Source organism: Trichechus manatus, unplaced genomic scaffold (assembly GCF_000243295.1).
Source record: "Trichechus manatus latirostris isolate Lorelei unplaced genomic scaffold, TriManLat1.0 scaffold00110, whole genome shotgun sequence".
In the NCBI taxonomy this organism is placed as follows: domain Eukaryota; kingdom Metazoa; phylum Chordata; class Mammalia; order Sirenia; family Trichechidae; genus Trichechus; species Trichechus manatus.
In genome coordinates, this window is record NW_004444046.1 from 1,866,907 (window position 1) to 1,885,701 (window position 18,795).

The 18,795-nt window shown below is 38.9% G+C and overlaps 1 protein-coding gene across 2 annotated transcripts in view; it reads right to left on the bottom strand.

Moving 5' to 3' along the window:
• PDCD10 (programmed cell death 10) overlaps positions 1-18,795 on the bottom strand; it is a 60,360-nt gene that overhangs the window by 28,240 nt on the left and 13,325 nt on the right. The window contains exon 2 of one of the 2 annotated variants that reach the window (XM_023737876.1): positions 2,571-2,739. In XM_023737876.1, the coding sequence (XP_023593644.1) occupies positions 2,571-2,666 (96 nt within the window). In that variant the 5' untranslated portion in view covers positions 2,667-2,739. Of the gene's footprint in view, positions 1-2,570; positions 2,782-18,795 lie in introns of both variants that reach the window. The other variant, XM_004383436.2, reaches the window with a different exon arrangement.

Below are 18,795 nucleotides of genomic sequence, written 5' to 3' on the forward strand. Positions count from 1 at the left end.
AAGTACAATAAAATATTAAAAAAAAAAAAAAATTAAGGGTTGGCTATTCTACCAAGAATTGGCAAAAACAGCTGCTTCAGATGCTTCTGAATGAAATGATGCCAATTATTGATTTAGAAGAAATGTTTTTATGTGATCTGTTTAAAACAAACATATAAACCCTTGGTCATATAAAATTTATATTTGGTTACAAAATTGTTTTTCACTTCTGTTTTAAAATAGAACAACACATAAGTCCTTTAAAAAATATATTTCATCTTAAAATAATTCCTCTAAAAGGACACAGGAAAAGAAGACACAGTTTGTCCCCCGCTCTCCCAGTATGAAGAATTCAACCGTATATCTCTCTTCCTCCATATACAAAGAATTGGTACAAAATAATACAGTCACATGAAAATCAGATCTAAGATTTGGCATGAGGTTTCTATAAACCCAGTATTCCATAATACAACCAGGAGACCTATTTCACAGGACATTTATAACCCATGCAATCTACTTGGACTCTGAACTCTGCAGCAGCTGATTAAACAAGAAGACTACTCCTTCTCGGCCGTCTGGGTATACTTTATTAAATCAGCATCAACGTCCCAGAATGCCATAAATAATTCTGCCTTGTGAGCTTGAGTAACAGTACTAAAATCTCCCCAAATATAAGGATGTCCTACTAGCTAAAAATCTGTTTAAAATATGACTTCTAGCTACCACTGCTACTACTATGAATCTAATGTTAAAGTGAGACTCTAAGCTTTTTAGCTCTTAAAATACACTGTGAATGAGATTCAATGAATAATTAGGCTTCAAAGAGTAAAAACGTCATCCCTACTATAGTGCTACTTTCTGTTAGATCAATTTGACAACCATTCTTATCTTTAAATCTGCACAGCACAGAAAAACAGAGCCAAACTATATTCTAATTTCCCCTACTAGTAGATTTACAGAAAAATCCATGTGTGAACTACAGTTAAATATTAATGTTTAACTGATTAGGTATCTTATTTAAGATGTTATGTTACTATACTGGAAAGCCAGAGAACAATGCTAGTATTTTATTCCTTTAACCAAACACTTCACAACTGAAGACACAATAAAAATTTTACTGTTCCTAAATCAAGCCTTAGAGTTCATCTCTAACAAAGAGGAAACCTAACTACCATCACTATTTCTAAAAGCCTGTACTTCAGGACACTCATTTTTACATACACCACAGAAATAATTCAAAAGAAGGCTTGATACTATGATGTTAGATGAGTAAATCCAATTTGAGAATATGAACCTGCCAATGTGTTGTAGCATCTCTCAGTCTGCCACATTCAGGCACTTAATTTTCAAACTTCACTTCTAACAATTAGTTCTTGGACCAACTATGAATCATTTATTTGGCAATGCACTCTATTCTGGGCCCATTAACCTACGTGTTTTCAGATCTCATCTGGAGAGACTCACTGCCTTTACTCATAGAAAAGCTTTACTAGTCCATTCACAGCCACTTCTTTATCTTTCAAGTTAATATTCCTTACGCACGATTAATTAGAAAAGGTGTATCAATACTCATCCCACCAGTTTATTTTACCAGAATACCACATCTTACATAACTGTTTTGCAAAGTCAAGATTCAGATACAATCTACTTCTGACATGTACAAAGAATAACACTTAAATTGTTAGAGGCTTTTTTCAATGGAAATGGTGAGGGCTTACAGGCTATTGCAGCAACAATGAGATTAACAGTACTGATGACTTTAATTAAATTAATTAGATTAATAAAATAGAAAAAAACTAATCAGTTAAATAGAAAAAAACCTGAAGCTACTGAGTTTGAAGTCAGGATACCTAGATTTGGTTCTAGTCCTAGGTAATTTTAGGAAAATCATTTCACATCCCAGAGCCTCAGTTCACCATTAAAAGGAGGATGGGGTAGATTAAATTATCTCTAAAGGACTTCCAGTGCTAGTATTCTTTATACAATATACTAATATTAATTTAAAAGAAAGTCCAAAAAGTAGTGATATTAAATACTAGAAAGTTCTTAAATAGAAAAGCAACCATGTCTTCTCCAGATACAAAACAATTGTATCTTCCAAATACCATAAAAAAATGTTTTATCACCAGTGACAATAATTTATTAAGATCTTTGTTCCTGCTATTCTGGCTACCCGAATGCATTTATCCCTAAGCTCTTTATCTTTCTAACTCTTGATTTTCTCTTTCAGATCTTAGTATATATGTTTCTTCTTCAGTAAGGTCCATCCTGACCCCTAAAATAGCTCCCATCTGCTATTTTCTTTCTTTAACACCTATTTTTTTATTTTACTTCATAGCACTTCTCACAATTTGTCAGTTATATAATTACTTGTGTTCTTGTATGCTTTGGGTCAATGTCTCTATCATTATAGTGTAACCTCTGAAGGGGAGCAACAGATCTGGTTTTTTCACTGTCTTATGCTCAGTCCTGGCACAGTGCCTACCACATAAATGTAAGTTCGTTTATATACATATTTGTTACATGAATGAATAAATACAACAGCCACTAAGGAATTGCAGAGAACTATGAGGAATTGTTTACCCACTTACCTCATTAAACACAGGATACATGACTGCATAGAGAGGCATAGAAACCATGGAAGTGGTCTCAGCTTCATTCTTCATCTCTTCCATTGTCATCCTCATTCAAAAGCCAACTACAGGAGAAAACGCAGTGCTAAAATGCAGAGGAATCTTCATTCACTGCAGTATTTCTTCCCTTTTTTGTGATAAAAGAACAGGGCACAGAATATATACTGACCTGGTGAAAGGTGAAGAAGGAACGGATATTTACTATATTACTATATTAAGTGGAAACAACAAACGCCAAAAATTTTCCTTCCCAAATTATAGGAGTCTCTAACTTATGACAAGTTGAATTATTAATATAGTTTCTTGTAACAGCAACCCTGGCCAGTGAGGCATCTCTCTTTTCCTCCCCAGACTTGATGACTGCCCTTTCCTATAGCTAATCTCCCTCATCAAGTAATACTCTGCAAAACAGTGATTCACAAACTCACTCACTTTGAAATCCCAGAGACTCTCTATGAAACACCGTGGAATAATGTATCTAATTCTATCATAAACAATCCAGGAAAAAGTATCAATAAGATGTTTAATTACAGCACTTACATGTAATATAAAATTATAACCATGAAATGTAGTACTGTGTAAGCATGTATACAGATCCAAGTTAGAGAATTAAGATGAAAAAACAAAGAATTAAAGTGTTTTTAAGATTTTCATTAAAATCTTTTTGCTGCTTGTTCATTATTTTGCCACCTGAAAATAACAAAAACATGGCAAGAGCCAAAGATTTAAGACAATTGGGGGGTGGGGACTTAAAATTGGGAAAATTCTACCAAATCCATCTAGTTGAGAAAATACATCTGTTGTTTAATTTTACCAGTGGTGCTTTTTGTTATTCAGGAGAAGTCTGTCCAAATCTGACACAAAAACTGAGAAAAGGGAGAAACAGAGAGATACTGGTAGTTTGGGATTAAAATATCAAGAATTCAACAATGTAAGAGAGAGAAATTTGGCCTCGAGGGGTTGAGGAAATAAGTTGCTTTTTAAGAGAAAGCAACTGCATCTGTTTCTTTTGCTAAGCTAAAAACTGACCCTATAATCAGTACGTGCAAGAGTAACAGCAGTGAAACACCTTATATTAAACAAAAGCCATCGCCTTTGAATAATTTCTTCCATTTTAAAATATTTTCAGATTTTAAAATGTTTTTCACATGCATTTAGTCCTCACAATGACTTATTTTACAATAACTGTCATTCCAATTTTACAGATGAAAAAGTAGGATCAGAGAAGGTAAATACCCCAGATCACCTACCCTGTGGTGCAAGACTTGATCCCAGGTACTCTGAATCTAGATCTGATATGTATCGCAAAACCAGATATGAAGTGGGAACAAAGAACCCCACTCCATCCACCCAAGAGAGTGACAGAAGTTATTCATTTACTGGACAAATACATGTTTAGCACCAACTACATGCAAGATACAGTGGGGATGAATAAAACTTGGTCCTAGAAAATAAATGATTCATTAGGCCAGATTATAAGTGACCTGAATGTTGACCTAAGTAGTCTGAAAGATAAAACCAAAGGCCTGGAGGAGACACTTGCCGACAGGGCTTGTAGCTTCAAAAAACTCCAATATTCTGCCCTATTAGAAAACTACTTACTATCCTACCCTATCACCCCCAACCAGTGAAGGGGAACTCAATACGCACTGAAACAGTTTCTGACAGCTCTAAACATGGAAAGTATTTCCTGTTTCTGAGCTGAAATCTGCTCCTTGACATCACGGAGCCAAAAAAAGAAAAGAAGAAAAATGAGTAATTCCTAAATTTTATTCTATAGGGCAAGAGAAAATCATTACCTGATCAGACCATTGATATAGGTAGATTGCTTTGGTCACAGAATGAAGGATAAAATATAACCTGAAGGCAGGGAAAACTTAAGAGACCTGGTATGTCTACGTAAGCTATAACCAGAACCTCAATTCGTAGTAAGAACCAAAAAAACCAAACCTGTTGCTGCCTAGTCGATTCTGACTCAACTGTGACCCTGCTGTTGCTATTTAACTCTGCCACTGGTAGTTCACTTTTCTATTCAGAAATAAATTGTGACTACTTTTTCATAATAACTAAACTTGGAACACAAAAAAGGGGCTGAAATGCAGTAATCCTACTCAAAATAAAAAGGATGGAATAGATGCATGGCACAGATAATAGCAGAAGGTGTGGATATCAATGAAAACAGCAAATGAGAAATAATAGAACAGAACCAACAACAGAACTCAAGAGAGCTATCTCATCTGGTGATAGAAACAAAAAATATTCACTTATTTAAATATTTTGTTAATACTGATGCAGTATTAGACATGGTACTAAATACAGGGGATACAGCAGTACAAGACAGTCTCTGATCTCACGGAGGTTACATTATGGAAAGGAGGACAGAAAATGAACAACTGTATTATACAAGGAGAAGTCAGGTGGGAGGGCTGGATGAAAAATCAGAATAACGTAGCATCACAAAAATGAAGGGCTTCAAAGTAGAAGTTCCACCAAGCGTGGAAGATAAAAAACAAAACCCAAAAAACCTTATATGAATTCTTGATGAGGTTAGGAGTATCCCTCAAAGAGTAGTGTCACTTGTATATTACAGGTAGTAACTCCCAGAAGGAGCTGAGTGAGGGGGTATGCAAGGCATCAAAGTTTTCAAGAATCTCAATAAAAAGAAGGTGAAATACTCTAGCGGAAAAGTAGGCTTAATGGAATGCTTTTGTGTTTTGCTCTTTTAAACACATGTGTATCTACAAAGGCAGACAGAGGTGAAAAGGTCAGGAGGGGGCTAGTGACTTTGAGAATTTCTGCTGACTTCTCTGCCTATCTGCCCCCAGTAAAGCTGCTCAAATACCTAATTTTTAATTTTTGTAAATACTGCTACTGATTCTTTTTTTTCCAAATTGTGTTTAATACACAGTGTTGTACCAACCTGTTACAGTCGAGTCGATTCCAACTCATAGCGACCCTATAAGGGGACAGAGTAGAACTGCCCCATAGGGTTTCCTAGGAGCTGCTGATGATTTCGAACTGCTGACCTTTTGCTTAGCAGCCGTAGCTCTTAACCACTGTGCCACCAGGGTTCCAGTATTGTACCATGTCAGAAAATTTTCACTTTAAGTCATTCAGGATTCAGATTAACAGAAAAAGTATGTAAATACACGTTTCTCTCCTTGAAAAATAACTTTACAGTTATTATCAGCTAGTACTTTTCATCAGAAAGATGGTATTTTCGCAACATTATGAGCTTAATATAGGAACAGTATTAAAGGACACCACAAAAACAGTATTATTGGCTGACACCACATCAAAACCAAAAAACCAAACCCACTGCCGTTGAGTCAATTCCGACTCATAGCGACCCTAGTCACAACAACCCTCAATAGTGTTCCTATGGGAAAATGCTCCAAAGAACCAATTTACAATTGAACTTTTTAGAAACGCACATTGAGAAATTGGGATCCCTCACAGTTTCATTAGAGTTTACATGAGACTGAAAATCAACAATTGCAATAGAGATTTTTAAATATTAAATCATTCTGTTTACTTTAGTTCAATTTCAAGTTAAAATACGCTTTTGCCATTCGTTCCACATTCTTCGTCATTTTAAATGGTCCACTAGACAACCTGCAACTACTCCAGGCAACAAAGAGCCTGACAGGGAAAAGAGAAAGGGCCAGCTAGTGTGAGCGGAGGCCTGGCCATTTGACAAGGTTCCTTCCTTTTAGTTTGGATGTGGCCTGTCCCTGGCCAGCTAGACAACACATTAACAAAGTTTCAGCCCTCTAATGGGTAATGGTTTCTGGGGCGAGCGGTGATAACGCACGTATAACCAACTGAAGAACACTGGCTCAAAATCCCAAATCCATAAAGGTCTTAAAAGGTCAACCCCCAGCAGACCCAAGCCCAGAATGGTGTAGTGACTTGCCAATGGTCACAATTTCTCTAACAATAAATAAAATTAATAATAAAAATTCAATGGTGGCAACGTAGCAAGAACTATTTTATGTCATTTGGGGGACAATTTTTCAGTTCAAAGTAAGCTTTCCATCTGAGCTGTTAGCATCTGTAGAATTAAAAAAAAAAAAGAACTGCAGCTGTAAGAACATAGACAAAAGGTACATTCAAAACAAATTTTTCTTCAAAAACACCCCTTGTGATGTGAGGATATTAATACAAATTGAGTATGAACATATATACTTAGTTCCTTGAATATTGAAAATAACACTGCTAATTTCTAACACAGGAGTCACTGGGTGGCACAATTAAGTGCTAGACTATTCCTAAAATTTGGCAGTTCATACCCACCAGAGGTACCTTGGAAGATAAGCCTGGCAATCTGCTTCCAAAAGGTCACAGTGTTGAAAATCCTATGTAGCAGTTCTGCTCTGTACACACAGTCATCATGAGTCAGAATCACCTCCACGGAAACTAACAACAACAATAATTTCTAACACAAGATGAATAAGCTTTAAGTATTTCCCTAGGTTGAAGACAATAATTGTTTAGAGTGAGGAGGCAACAAAAATAGGCTTGTGGCCATTCCACACCAAACTGTTAGGAATTTCTGCCCTACCCAACCAACCCGAATCTGCTCATTTTAAGAGCTACACGATATCTCAAGGCACAAAGTCAGCATTTCCTGAAACAGCTTCACTTTACTGCATCTGGGGCCTAAGATAACTCTAAAGCCAAAGCTCTATTTATTCCAAATAGAAGTGGTGGGCAAATGAAAGCCCTTGGCACCGATGTGCAGTTCTCTGGAAGAAAAAGAAGCTACATTTTAAATTCTACATTTAAAATGTTTCCGAACAGGTATATCTGTCTCGTTTTTCTCTATAGTCAAATTCAGTACTTAGCCCTTTCACTTCATCCTAAATCTTTATAATTCCTTTATCTCCCTCCCTAGAAACGGCATATTTTCTTTCTTTATTTTTGTTGGATCTTCAACCTGTCTATGAACACTTAGCTATTAAGAAGTTTATTCATTCTAGCAGTGAGCAGAATCCATGTATTGATGTCCCCACTTAGAAGTGCATTTCTTTTTTCTCAAGATGTTATAGTCATCATAGCAGGCACACAGTAATAAATGCTTGTTGAAAGAACAAATTAAGGAGATAAGAGATAGACAATGTATAAGTTGAATCAGCCTTAGTAATACTTTTCAAATATCAAGCCTAGCAAAACAAAAACAAATGCAGAAACCTAATTATTTCTATAAACAAAGTCTGGAATCAGTCACATTTACCAGTTTTTACTTCCTTTTTTAACTATCCCAAGCTCTTCCTACTGCAGTAAGCTAAGAAAATATAATCACTAGATGATTGCAAGTGAAATCAGAACTCCCAACAGAAGTTTATAATATGAAAATCAATTAAATTAAAAATAAATAACAATGAAAGTCGGATATTGTAAATTCTGATACCTCATTTTTATTAGGACTGCTAGGATAACTTTTAGGTCACAGGATACAAACTGAAGTACAATTTAATAGTTAAGATTCTCAAAGAGTAAGAATTTCCAACATAAATTAATCTTACTTTATACATAAGCAAGATCCTAAAAGTTGGATACGATAAGTATATTCTATGAGAATAGCTTCTAGAATATTTTCTCTATGAGAAAGTGTAGAAGAGTGCTGCAGTTCCCAAGTGTTGGAAGACCTAATCCATCACGATTACTTTGCTGTCTGTTAAAAATACATAATCCCAAACTACTTAATCAGAATTTCCAGGGAGGGGTCCAGAATTCTGTATTTTTAGAAGACAACCCAGATGATTCTCATCAACAGGACAGTCTGGGAACCACTGGTATGGAAAGAACAGTGGCTAGAAGGGTCAGAAAAACTAGCTGCTAAAGCCAGTCTTGGGGATATGGGTAAATTACGTTTAACTCAGCACTTGAGACACGGGTTTACCATCCTGACTTTGAGAAAGTGTCACTAATTTCTGGCCTTGTTTCTATATCAGAAACAAAAAGGGGGTAAAACTGCATCATCTTAAAGGCTCTGTTGTTGTTAGGTGCCCTCAAGTTGACTTTCAACTCATAAAGACCACATGTGACAGAGTAGAACTGATCCAGAGAGCTTTCGAGGATGTAATCTTTATGGAAGCAGATTGCAGGTCTTTCTCCCGTGGAACCGCTGGATGGGTATGAACTGCCAACCTTTTAGTTAGCAGCAAAGTGCTTAACCACTGTACCACCAAGGCTCCTTACAGGCCTTGTTCTTCTTGTTGTGCTGTGCAGTTGAGTTGATTCTGACTCACAGCGACCCTATATGACAGAGTAGAGCTGCCCCATATGGTTTCTTAGGCTGTAATCTTTACGGGAGCAGACTGCCAGGTCTCTTATCACACGAAGCCTCTGTTGGCTTCGAACCACTGATCTTTTAGTTAGCAGCTAAGCACTTAACCATTGAGCTGTCCTTCTTAAAGGCCTTAACCAATCGCCGTCAAATAGACTCCGAGGCATAGTGACCACATAGGAGAGGGTAGAACCGTCCCATAGGTTTTCCAAGGCTGTAAATCTTTACGGAAACAGACTGCCACATCTTTCTCCCGTGGAGCGGCTGGTGGGTTCAAACCACTGACCTTTCAGTTAGTAGCCAAACACTTAACCACTGTGCCACTAGAGCTCCTCTTAAAGGCCTTAGTATGCTAAAATTCAGTAATAATAAGATTTTATCATTGACATCTACTATAAGTTCGAAAGTAATCTCATGGGAAATAAAGAAAAAAGATCTCAACAGATAATAACCATTTATGAATTCTAGTAAGGAAATCATGTCCTACAGTTGGCTGACTCAGAGTTTCAAATAACTGACAACCCCTTGCTTTCTCTCAACAATCTAGCATCACAAATCATACCCATCAGGCTCCTGAAGAAACTGGACTTATTCCAAAGCCATTTCACATAGCTGGAAAGGTTGGCATTTGACCTCATAACATACATATCTCTTAGTGCCTTCTCATGTCAAAATGCTGCAGCAACTTCCAAACAGGCAACAAAAAATTTTAAGGAGGAAGCCAAGAAAATGGAAACTAACGAATAGGTTAAGTGGGAGATCCTACTTAGACCAAAATGAACCTAAAGCCTTCAGATACACTTACATCTCTTCTTCCCTTGAAAATTGTATTTTCTATAATTCAAGGTTTCACATTCTACATTTTTTTTTTTTTAATAAGGTTATGTGAAATTCAACCTCCCTAAATTTGCACTACTGTCAGTTTAGTATTTATAGTATTTTGTGTTTAGGGACATCCAGAATTAATCTCTTGTTAATAAGAAATGTAATATATGCACTTTAAAGGATAATCTACATTTATTAAATATTTTTTCTAGGCTTTTTCAAAATACCAACGGGCAACACTTACAGAGATACAGGGAAAGAGGATAAGAATTAAGTTTTGAAAACATGAGTTCAAATTCTGTCCTGTCATTTATAAACCATCTTATCTCAGAGCAAGTAAGTTCCCCTCCCTATGCTTGAGTTTCTTCACCTTTAAAATGAACAAAAACTGAGCTGTATCCTTTACAGAGCTGTAGTCACAATAAAAGATGAGGTAATTTCTAAACCATAATGCCTCTATATTAAATGATGCTACAAAGCATTATAATGGAGCCCTGGTGGCACAGTGGTTAAGAGCTTTTATTTACTTTTAAATAACAATCCAAAGAAAATACACATTCTACAACAGATTCTCACTTCACTGGAAGGTCTAACCTTTCAAATGTGGAAAGGTACCCACTCTGCTATCCAGCCATTTCCAGGTTGTTACCACTAACTGGTTCATAGACACCAGCTATTTTTCCCCCCAAAACAAGCCCAAACTGATATAATCTTCAATGTCTGTAAATATGACTGACCAAACAAGCATTTGCTGAACTTATTAGAACAGACGGTCTAATGAAAATATCTGAAAGTTAAGATTTCTTTGAAAACAACGTTGGCAAATTAGGGAACAATAACCTATGATAAAAAGATGCCAGTATGTAGAAACAGCTACCTGGCCAACCGACGACTAGAAACAGATCCATATTTGTATGCATTCCAAAAGAGTTGACCCAAAAGAATGCAGGAACTATCAAACAATATCCTTAATATCACACACAAGTAAAAGTTTGCTGAAGATCATTCAAAAACGGTTGCAACAGTGTATCAACAGGGAACTGCTAGAAATTCAAGCCAGAGTCAGAAGAGGATGTGGAACAAGGGATATCATTGCTGATGTCAGATGGATCATGGCTGAAAGCAGAGAATACCAGAAAGATGTCTACCTGTGTTTTATTGACTATGCAAAGGCATTCAACTGTGTGGATCATAATAAGTTACGGATAACATTGCGAAGACTAGGAATTCCAGAACACTTAATTGTGCTCATGATGAACCTGTGCTTCAAACAGAACAAGGGAATACTGTGTTGTTTAAAGTCAAGAAAAGTGTGTCAGGGTTGTATCCTTTCACCATACTTACTCAATCTGTATGCTGAGCAAATAATCTGAGAAACTGGACTCCATGAAGAACAGGGAATCAGACTAACAACCTGCGATATGCAGATGACACAACTCTGCTTGCTCAAAGTGAAGAGGACTTACTGATGAAGATCAAAGATCACAGCCTTCAGTATGGATTACACCTCAACGTAAAGAAAACAAAAATCCTCATAACTGGGCCAATAAGCAACATCATGATAACCGGAGAAAAGACTGAAGTTGTCAAGGATTTCATTTTACTTGGATCCACAATCAACACCCATGGAAGCAGCAGTCAAGAAATGAAACGATGTATTGCATTGGGCAAATCTGCTGCAAAAGACTTCTTCAAACTGTTAAAAAGCAAAGATGTCACTTTAAGGACTAAGGTGCACCTCACCCAAGCCATGGTGCTTTCAACTGCCTCATATGCATGTGAAAGCTGGACAATGAATAAGGAAGACCAAAGAAGAATTGATGCCTTTGAATTATGGTGGTGGTGAAGAATACTGAATATACCATGGACTGCCAGAAGAACAAACAAATCTGTCTTGAAAGACCTACACCCAGAATGCTCCTTAGCAGCAAGGATAGCAAGACTACACCTCACATACTCTGGACATGTTATCAGGAGGGGCTAGTCCCTGGAGAAGAACATCATGCTGGTAAAGTAGAAGGTCAGAGAAAAAGAGGAAGACCCTCAAGGAGATGGACTGACACAGTGACTGCCAACTATCAGCTCAAGCATAACAAGGATTGTTGAGAATGGGCAGGACAGGGCAGTGTTCTGTTCTGTAGTACACAGGGTCGCTGTGAGTCAGAACGAATTGGACGGCACCTAACAACAACAAAAGTGCTTTTAGTTCCATCCACTTTATCATTTATTGTTAGTCCCAGTACGCATATCACAGATGTTGTTGTTAGCTGCCCTGGAGCAGGCCCCCGACTCATGGCAATTTCATGCACAACAGTACGAAATACTGCCTGGTTCTATGCCATCCCCGTGATCATTTGGGGATTGGACCATTGTGGTCCGTAAGGTTTTCCTTGGCTGATTTTTGGAAGTACAATGCCAGGCTTTTCTTCCTAATCCGTCTTAGTCTGAAAGTTCCACTGAAACTTGTTCAGCATCACAGCAACTTAGAAGTCTTTACTGATAGACAGGTGGTGACTGCGCATGAGGTGCACTGACTGGGAACTGAATTCAGGTCTCCACGTGGAAGGCGAGAATTCTACCACTGAACCACAGATGTTCCTTAACTGATAAATAACAGTTTTGCCATTAGTCGCCATCAAATCGATTCTGACTCATGTTGACCCCATGTTGCACAGAACTGCTCCATAAGGTTTTCAGGAGAAGCCCTCATGGTGCAGTGGTTAAGCGCTCAGCTGCTAACTGAAAGGTCTATGGTTAAGAACCCACCAGCCGCTCAGCGGGAGGGTTTTGAAGGCTGTGACCTTTCCTATGCCTGTGTTCCTAGGCACCTCTGGGTGGGTCCTAACCATCAACCTTTCAGCTAGTAGTTGAGAACTTATCCATTTCTACAACCCAGAGATTCCTCTGATAAAAAACAGACTGGGTTCTAAATATATAATTATAAATCTGTCATTTAAAAGTTAAAATTTCTTTTTCTATAGAAGGTTAACTGAGAGTTAAGGTTCTAAGTAAAAAGTCCAAATTCACATTGTTACCTAAAGAAAAATATGAATAGAACTGTTTCAATTATACTAGTCAACATTAATAGCACTGTTATTACATACACACACTCACTCCTTGACATGGTTAGGTTCCAAAGACCAGGGCATTATGTGAAAATTGGCGTTCTGCAAAAATGGAGAATTTTTTTTTTCTGTTTTCTGATCATCCATTTGTCCTATTTAGAAAATATGATCATAGATATATTAACAGCTAAGATTTACTGATGTGTTCATCACTGTGAGGAGTCCAAACCAAAAAAAAACAAACCTGTTGCCATCGAGTCGACTCCAACTCATAGCAACCCTATAGGACAGAGTAAAACTGCCCCACAGGGTTTCCAAAGAGCACCTGGTAGATTCGAACTGCTGACCTTTTGGTTAGCAGCCATAGCTCTTAACCACTATGCCACCAGGGTTAGATTATTCCTCTGGGAGAAGGAAACTTGGAGGAGATAAAGCTGGTTAAAGCCAGGTGTGTGACTGGAGGCTTAACCACTTTATCCTCCTCCTGTGCTGGGTCAAAGCTTCCCTCCCAGAAACGCCTCCAGGGCTCCATTCCCACCCCATAAGCCCTGTATTCATAACCCCAGAGCTTGCTCTGCCCTCCTGGCCTGGCGGGTTATCAAGGCTCAAGCTTCCTGCAAGGGCCCTGGAAGCCTGTCATGGAACCATGCCCCACCAAGGTAGAGGCTTCCGGCCCACTTCGGCTCACTTTGTGATGTCACTAAACTCACACTCATTTCTTCCAACACCCTATCCAACGGCTCTTTCTTTCCTCCCTTTCCACCTCCCAGCAATTTGAACTGCAGGGCCTCAGGCCAGATAGGAGCTGGGAACCCAGAAGAGGCACCCCCCTGGCTTGGAGCTGCCTGCGCACCCACCCAAGGCCATGGCTACAGAGGAGCCTGGCCCTGCACAGTAGCTAGATGTGGCCCTCTCTGGCAGGAGGGGGTGGAGGGTGTGGGGTAGTGTGGACCAGCTTCCCAAAGGCTGCCCAGAGACCCACCTCAAGGGAGGCGACGCTCCTCAGACATTGCCGCCATGCCTGCTGCCTCGGTAATGTGCAAAACAGTCAGATAATAGATTTTTTTACTACTGTCATAAATGCAAAATGTCGGATAAGGAGATAGTGAAGACTAGGTGTAGTGCTGTTTATTGTGGTGATCAGGTTCCCAGGGTGGAGCAAATCGTTAAGGGCTGGGTTACTAACTGAAAAGTTGGCAATTCAAACCTACCCAGAGGTACCTCGGAAGAAAGGTCTGGCGAGCTGCTTCCAAAAGGTCATAGCCATAAAAACTCTGAATGGAACACAGTTCTGCTCTGACACACAGGGGTCGCCATGAGTCGGAACTGACTTGACTGCAACTGGTTTAAGTTTTTTCTGGTTTAAAAGGTTATTAGCTAGCAAGCATAGCAACTCTAGAAACACACTAGCCTGGATTCAATCCTGGATCTACCACTTGCTGTGTGATCTGGGGCAAGTTACTGAACTTTCTCATCTATAAAACAGGAATAATAATAATAATAGGTATCTTTCAAAGATTTTGTGATGATTATAGGAGTTATTACTGATGAAGTGTTTAGAATAGTGCATGTATACAGACATATCCAACATTAGCTACTATGATTAAGTACAGAAAAATGCACGTGTATTCTAATTTAGAATCACAAGACCATATCTCTTCCTAGAAGTCATGTCTCCTTCACAACCAAGTAGCCAGGGGAATCAACGATTCCTCAGAGACAGAGAAATACAGTGATTTTAAATCTTCTTTAAAACAGCAGAAATCTTTTTTTTCCCCAAATAAAATCATATCAAACATTACATATGCAATATAAAATATATTACTCTGTTTCTTCATTAAATAAACTTATTAAGCAACTACAGTTTATCAGCCCCTCCCGCTATCTGTAGGAACTACTCTTAACATCTCCTCCTCCACAAATTGAAAACCACTGCTCTAGGACGCTCACTACCCAGACATTATAAACTGAAGAGTAGAGAAGAGTGGCCCTAATACTAAAGCTAAGGGCTGGCAAAGGATACCTGGACCCAGATTCTGCTGTTTAAGAAACTTAAGTCTTAACACTCTTAACATTTTAAAAGCAAAAAAGGCCATTATATGTTACCTAGTCCAATCCCCAAATTTCACAATTTAGAAACAGAAGTCCACAAAAATTCCTATGAAGAGCCAAAGTAGAAGTAATGATCACAGATATTTTAAACAAAATATAGTCGTCCCTCAGCATCTGCGGCGAATTGGTTCCAGGACGTGTGTACGAAACCCGCAGATGCTCAAGTCCCTTATGTAAAATAGCATAGTATTTGCATATGACCAATGCACATCCTCTTCAAATCTCTAGATTACTTACAATGCCTAATACAACGTAAATACTCTATAAATAGTTGTTTCATCACAACTGAAGACTTGCTCTGGAAGGTAGCCCTTCTCTTCTATGAGTTTCTTGAGCTCTTCTAGGGACACTAACGCTGCCTCAGCATCAGCCGATGCCAATCACCCGTGATTTTAAAGTTCTTAAGGCTGTAGCACTTACAGGGCTAGCCAGCCATCCCTTAATAGCCTGAAACTCCTTCCTCTCGCTCTCCTCAACCTCCTGACACTTAGCCTTGGAGAGATTGCTCTGACCACTTCACAGCTTTTTAGGAGCCATTTTTTTCACAGAAACAAAGGGTGCACACGACACAAGTAACAAACGAACAGGATGCAGGCGAACGATGCTCAAACAATGAGTGCTGGAGAGACTGAGGATCTGTGAAATGGTGGGAAGCTACAGCAGGATATGCCTACACATCACTTCACTCGTATGGATTCAGAGTACTGCTTTGTACCTGGCAAATTCAAGTTCTGCTTTTGGTAACTTCCTTTTTTTTTCCCCCAAATATTTTCAATCTGCAGTTGGTTGAATCAACAGATGTGGAACCCGTGGATATAGAGGACCAGAGGGCTAACTCTATGCTAGTATGCGACTATAACTTATTGTAATGGACATGTTAGTTGGACTGCCAAACTGAACGACTTCTAGAATAACCTGCCCTGCTCTTTGTGCCATCCATGGGTCAACAGGCTTGCAGCCAAGAACCCCAGACTCCATGGAGAAGTGTTTGGAGAGAACAGGAATGTGGCTCTGATTCAAGGTCACTCCAGAGTTCTCAGCAGCACAAATTTGTGGATCTTCAATTTGGTGCTGCTAAGGACCATAGGACGGAATCCTGGTGTTAAACAGTGGTTAAGAACTAAGGCTGCTGACCGAAAGGTCCACAGTTCAAATCACCAGCCACTCCTTAGAAACCCTATGGGGCAGTTCTAACCTGTCCTATAGGGTCCCTATGAGTCGGAATCAACTTGACAGCAATGGGTAAGGCCCACAGGAGATGCCCTGGAGGCGCCGTGGTTAAAGCAATCAGCTGCTAACCACAAGGTTAGTGGTTCAAACCCACCAGCCGCTCTGCGGGAAAAAGATGTGGCAGTCTGCCACCATAAAGATTTACAGCCTTGGAAACCCTATGGGGCAGTTCTTATCTGTCCTATAGGGTCACTGGGAGCCAGGATCAACTCAACAGCAGTGGGTTTTGCAAGGACTATACAGCGACCCTGAATCATTCTGGCTAACTAGTCAAAGGCACTCTTTCTTTTTTGGGGGAGCAGGTTGTTGTTGTTGTTGTCATTCAGTCAAGTTGATTCTGACTCATGATCACTCCACGTGGCAGAGTAGAAAGGCACTCCATAGGGTTTTTAATACTGTGACCTTTCGGAAACAGATTACCAGGCCTTTCTTCTGAGGCACCTCTGGGTGGGTTTAAACCTCTACTCTTTCAGTTAGTAGGCCAGTGCTTAGCTGTCTGCTTGACTCAGGGACTCAAGAAGGACAGTGGAATCCCGTACTGTATGAATCTTGACGGAGATCAGATACTTCACTCAGCCAAACAAAAGCTCCTGCCAGAAACTCTGAATCTTTAGAGAATGATGCAAAATGCAGTGAGTGACAGTTGATAAATTATTCACAGAGGCAGTAATGGAACCCTGAGTCCAATTACTACAGTGCCAGGTATTATGCCCTAACCCAAATGACTATTTCAGCAACATGGCTTTGTTTTTAGCTTTCTATCCTCTCTTGGTTTATGCTTTTCTCAAGCTTTCCCATTAATTCTGTAAGCTATTTTATATCCTTTTTAATAAAGTTCTTTCCCTTTTAAATTAACTAGAGTTGGTTTCTAGAGCTTGCAACTAGATCCCTGAGACTCACTCACCTTAAAAGTTACCTGCATCCGTAAAAGACCTATACAATGAAAACTACAAGACACTACTGCAAGAAACCAAAAGAGACATGCATAACTGGAAAACATACCTTGCTCATGGACAGGAAGACTCAACACTGTAAAAATGTCAACTCTACCCAAAGAGATCTACAGATACAATGCAATCCCGATCCAAATTCCAACAGTATTTTTTAATGAGATGGAGAAATAAATCACCAACTTCATATGGAAAGGGAAGAGGCCCCAGATAAGTAATGTTATTACTGAAGAAGAAGAACAAAATAGGAGGCCTCACACTACCTCATTTTAGAACCTATTATACTTCCACAGTAGTCAAAACAGCCTGGTACTGGTACAACAACAGATACATAGACCAATGGAACAGAATTGAGAATCCAGACATAAATTCATCCACCTATGAGCAGCTGGTATTTGACAAAGGCCCAAAGTCCATTAATTGGGCAAAAGACAGTCTCTTTAACAAATGGTGCTGGCATAATTGGATCTCCATATGCAAAAAACTGAAACAAGACCCATACCTCACACCATGTACAAAAACTAACTCAAAATGGATCAAAGACTTAAATATAAAATAGAAAACAATAAAGATCATGGAAGAAAAAATAGGGACAACGCTAGGAGCCCTAATACGTGGCATAAACACAATACGAACCGTAAGTAACAATGCAGAAGCTCCAGAAGAGAGACTAGATAACTGGGAGCTCCTAAAAATCAAACACTTACGCTCATCAAAAGACTCCACCAAAAGAATCAAAAGACAATCTACAGACTGGGAAAAAAATTCTGGCTACGACAATCCAATCTGTGTCTAATCTCTAAAATCTACAAGATACTGCAAAACCTCAACAACAAAAAGACAAATAACCCAATTAAAAAATGGACAAAGGATACGAACAGGCACTTCGCCAAACGACATTCAGGAGGCCAAAAGACATATGAAGAAATGCTCACGATCATTAGTCATTACAGAAATGCAAATTAAAACTACAATGAGATACCATCTCACCCCCAACAAGGCTAGCATTAATCCAAAAAACACAAAATAATAAATGCTGGAGATGTTGTGGAGAGACTGGAACACATACACTGTTGGTGGGAATGTAAAATGGTACAACCACTTTGGAAATCGATTTGGCACTTCCTTAAAAAGCTAGAAATACAAGTACCATACGATCCAGCTATCCTACTCCTTGGAATATACCCTAGAGAAATAAGAGCCATCACACGAATAGGTATATGCACACCCATGTTCATTGGAGCACTGTTCACAAAAGCAAGAAGATGGAAACAACCTAGGTGCCCATCAATGGAGGACAAATGGATAAACAAATTATGGTATATCCACACAATGGAATACTACACAACAATAAAGAGCAACGATGAAGCCGTGAAACATAACATGGAGGAATCTGGAGGGCATTATGCTGAGTGAATTTAGTCAGTCACAGAAGGACAAATATTGTATAAGACCACTATTATAAGAACTCAAGAAAAGGTTTAAACACAGAAAAAAACATTCTTTGATGGTTACAAGGATGGGGAGGGAGGGTGAGAGTTATTCACTAACTAGATAGTAGACAAGAATTATCTTTGAAGGGAAGGACGGCACACACTACAGGGGAAGTCGGCACAACTGGACTAAACCAAAGCTAAGAAGTTTCCTGAATACAATCAAACACTTTGAGGCACAGAGTAGCAGAGGCGGGGGTCTGGGGATCATGCTTT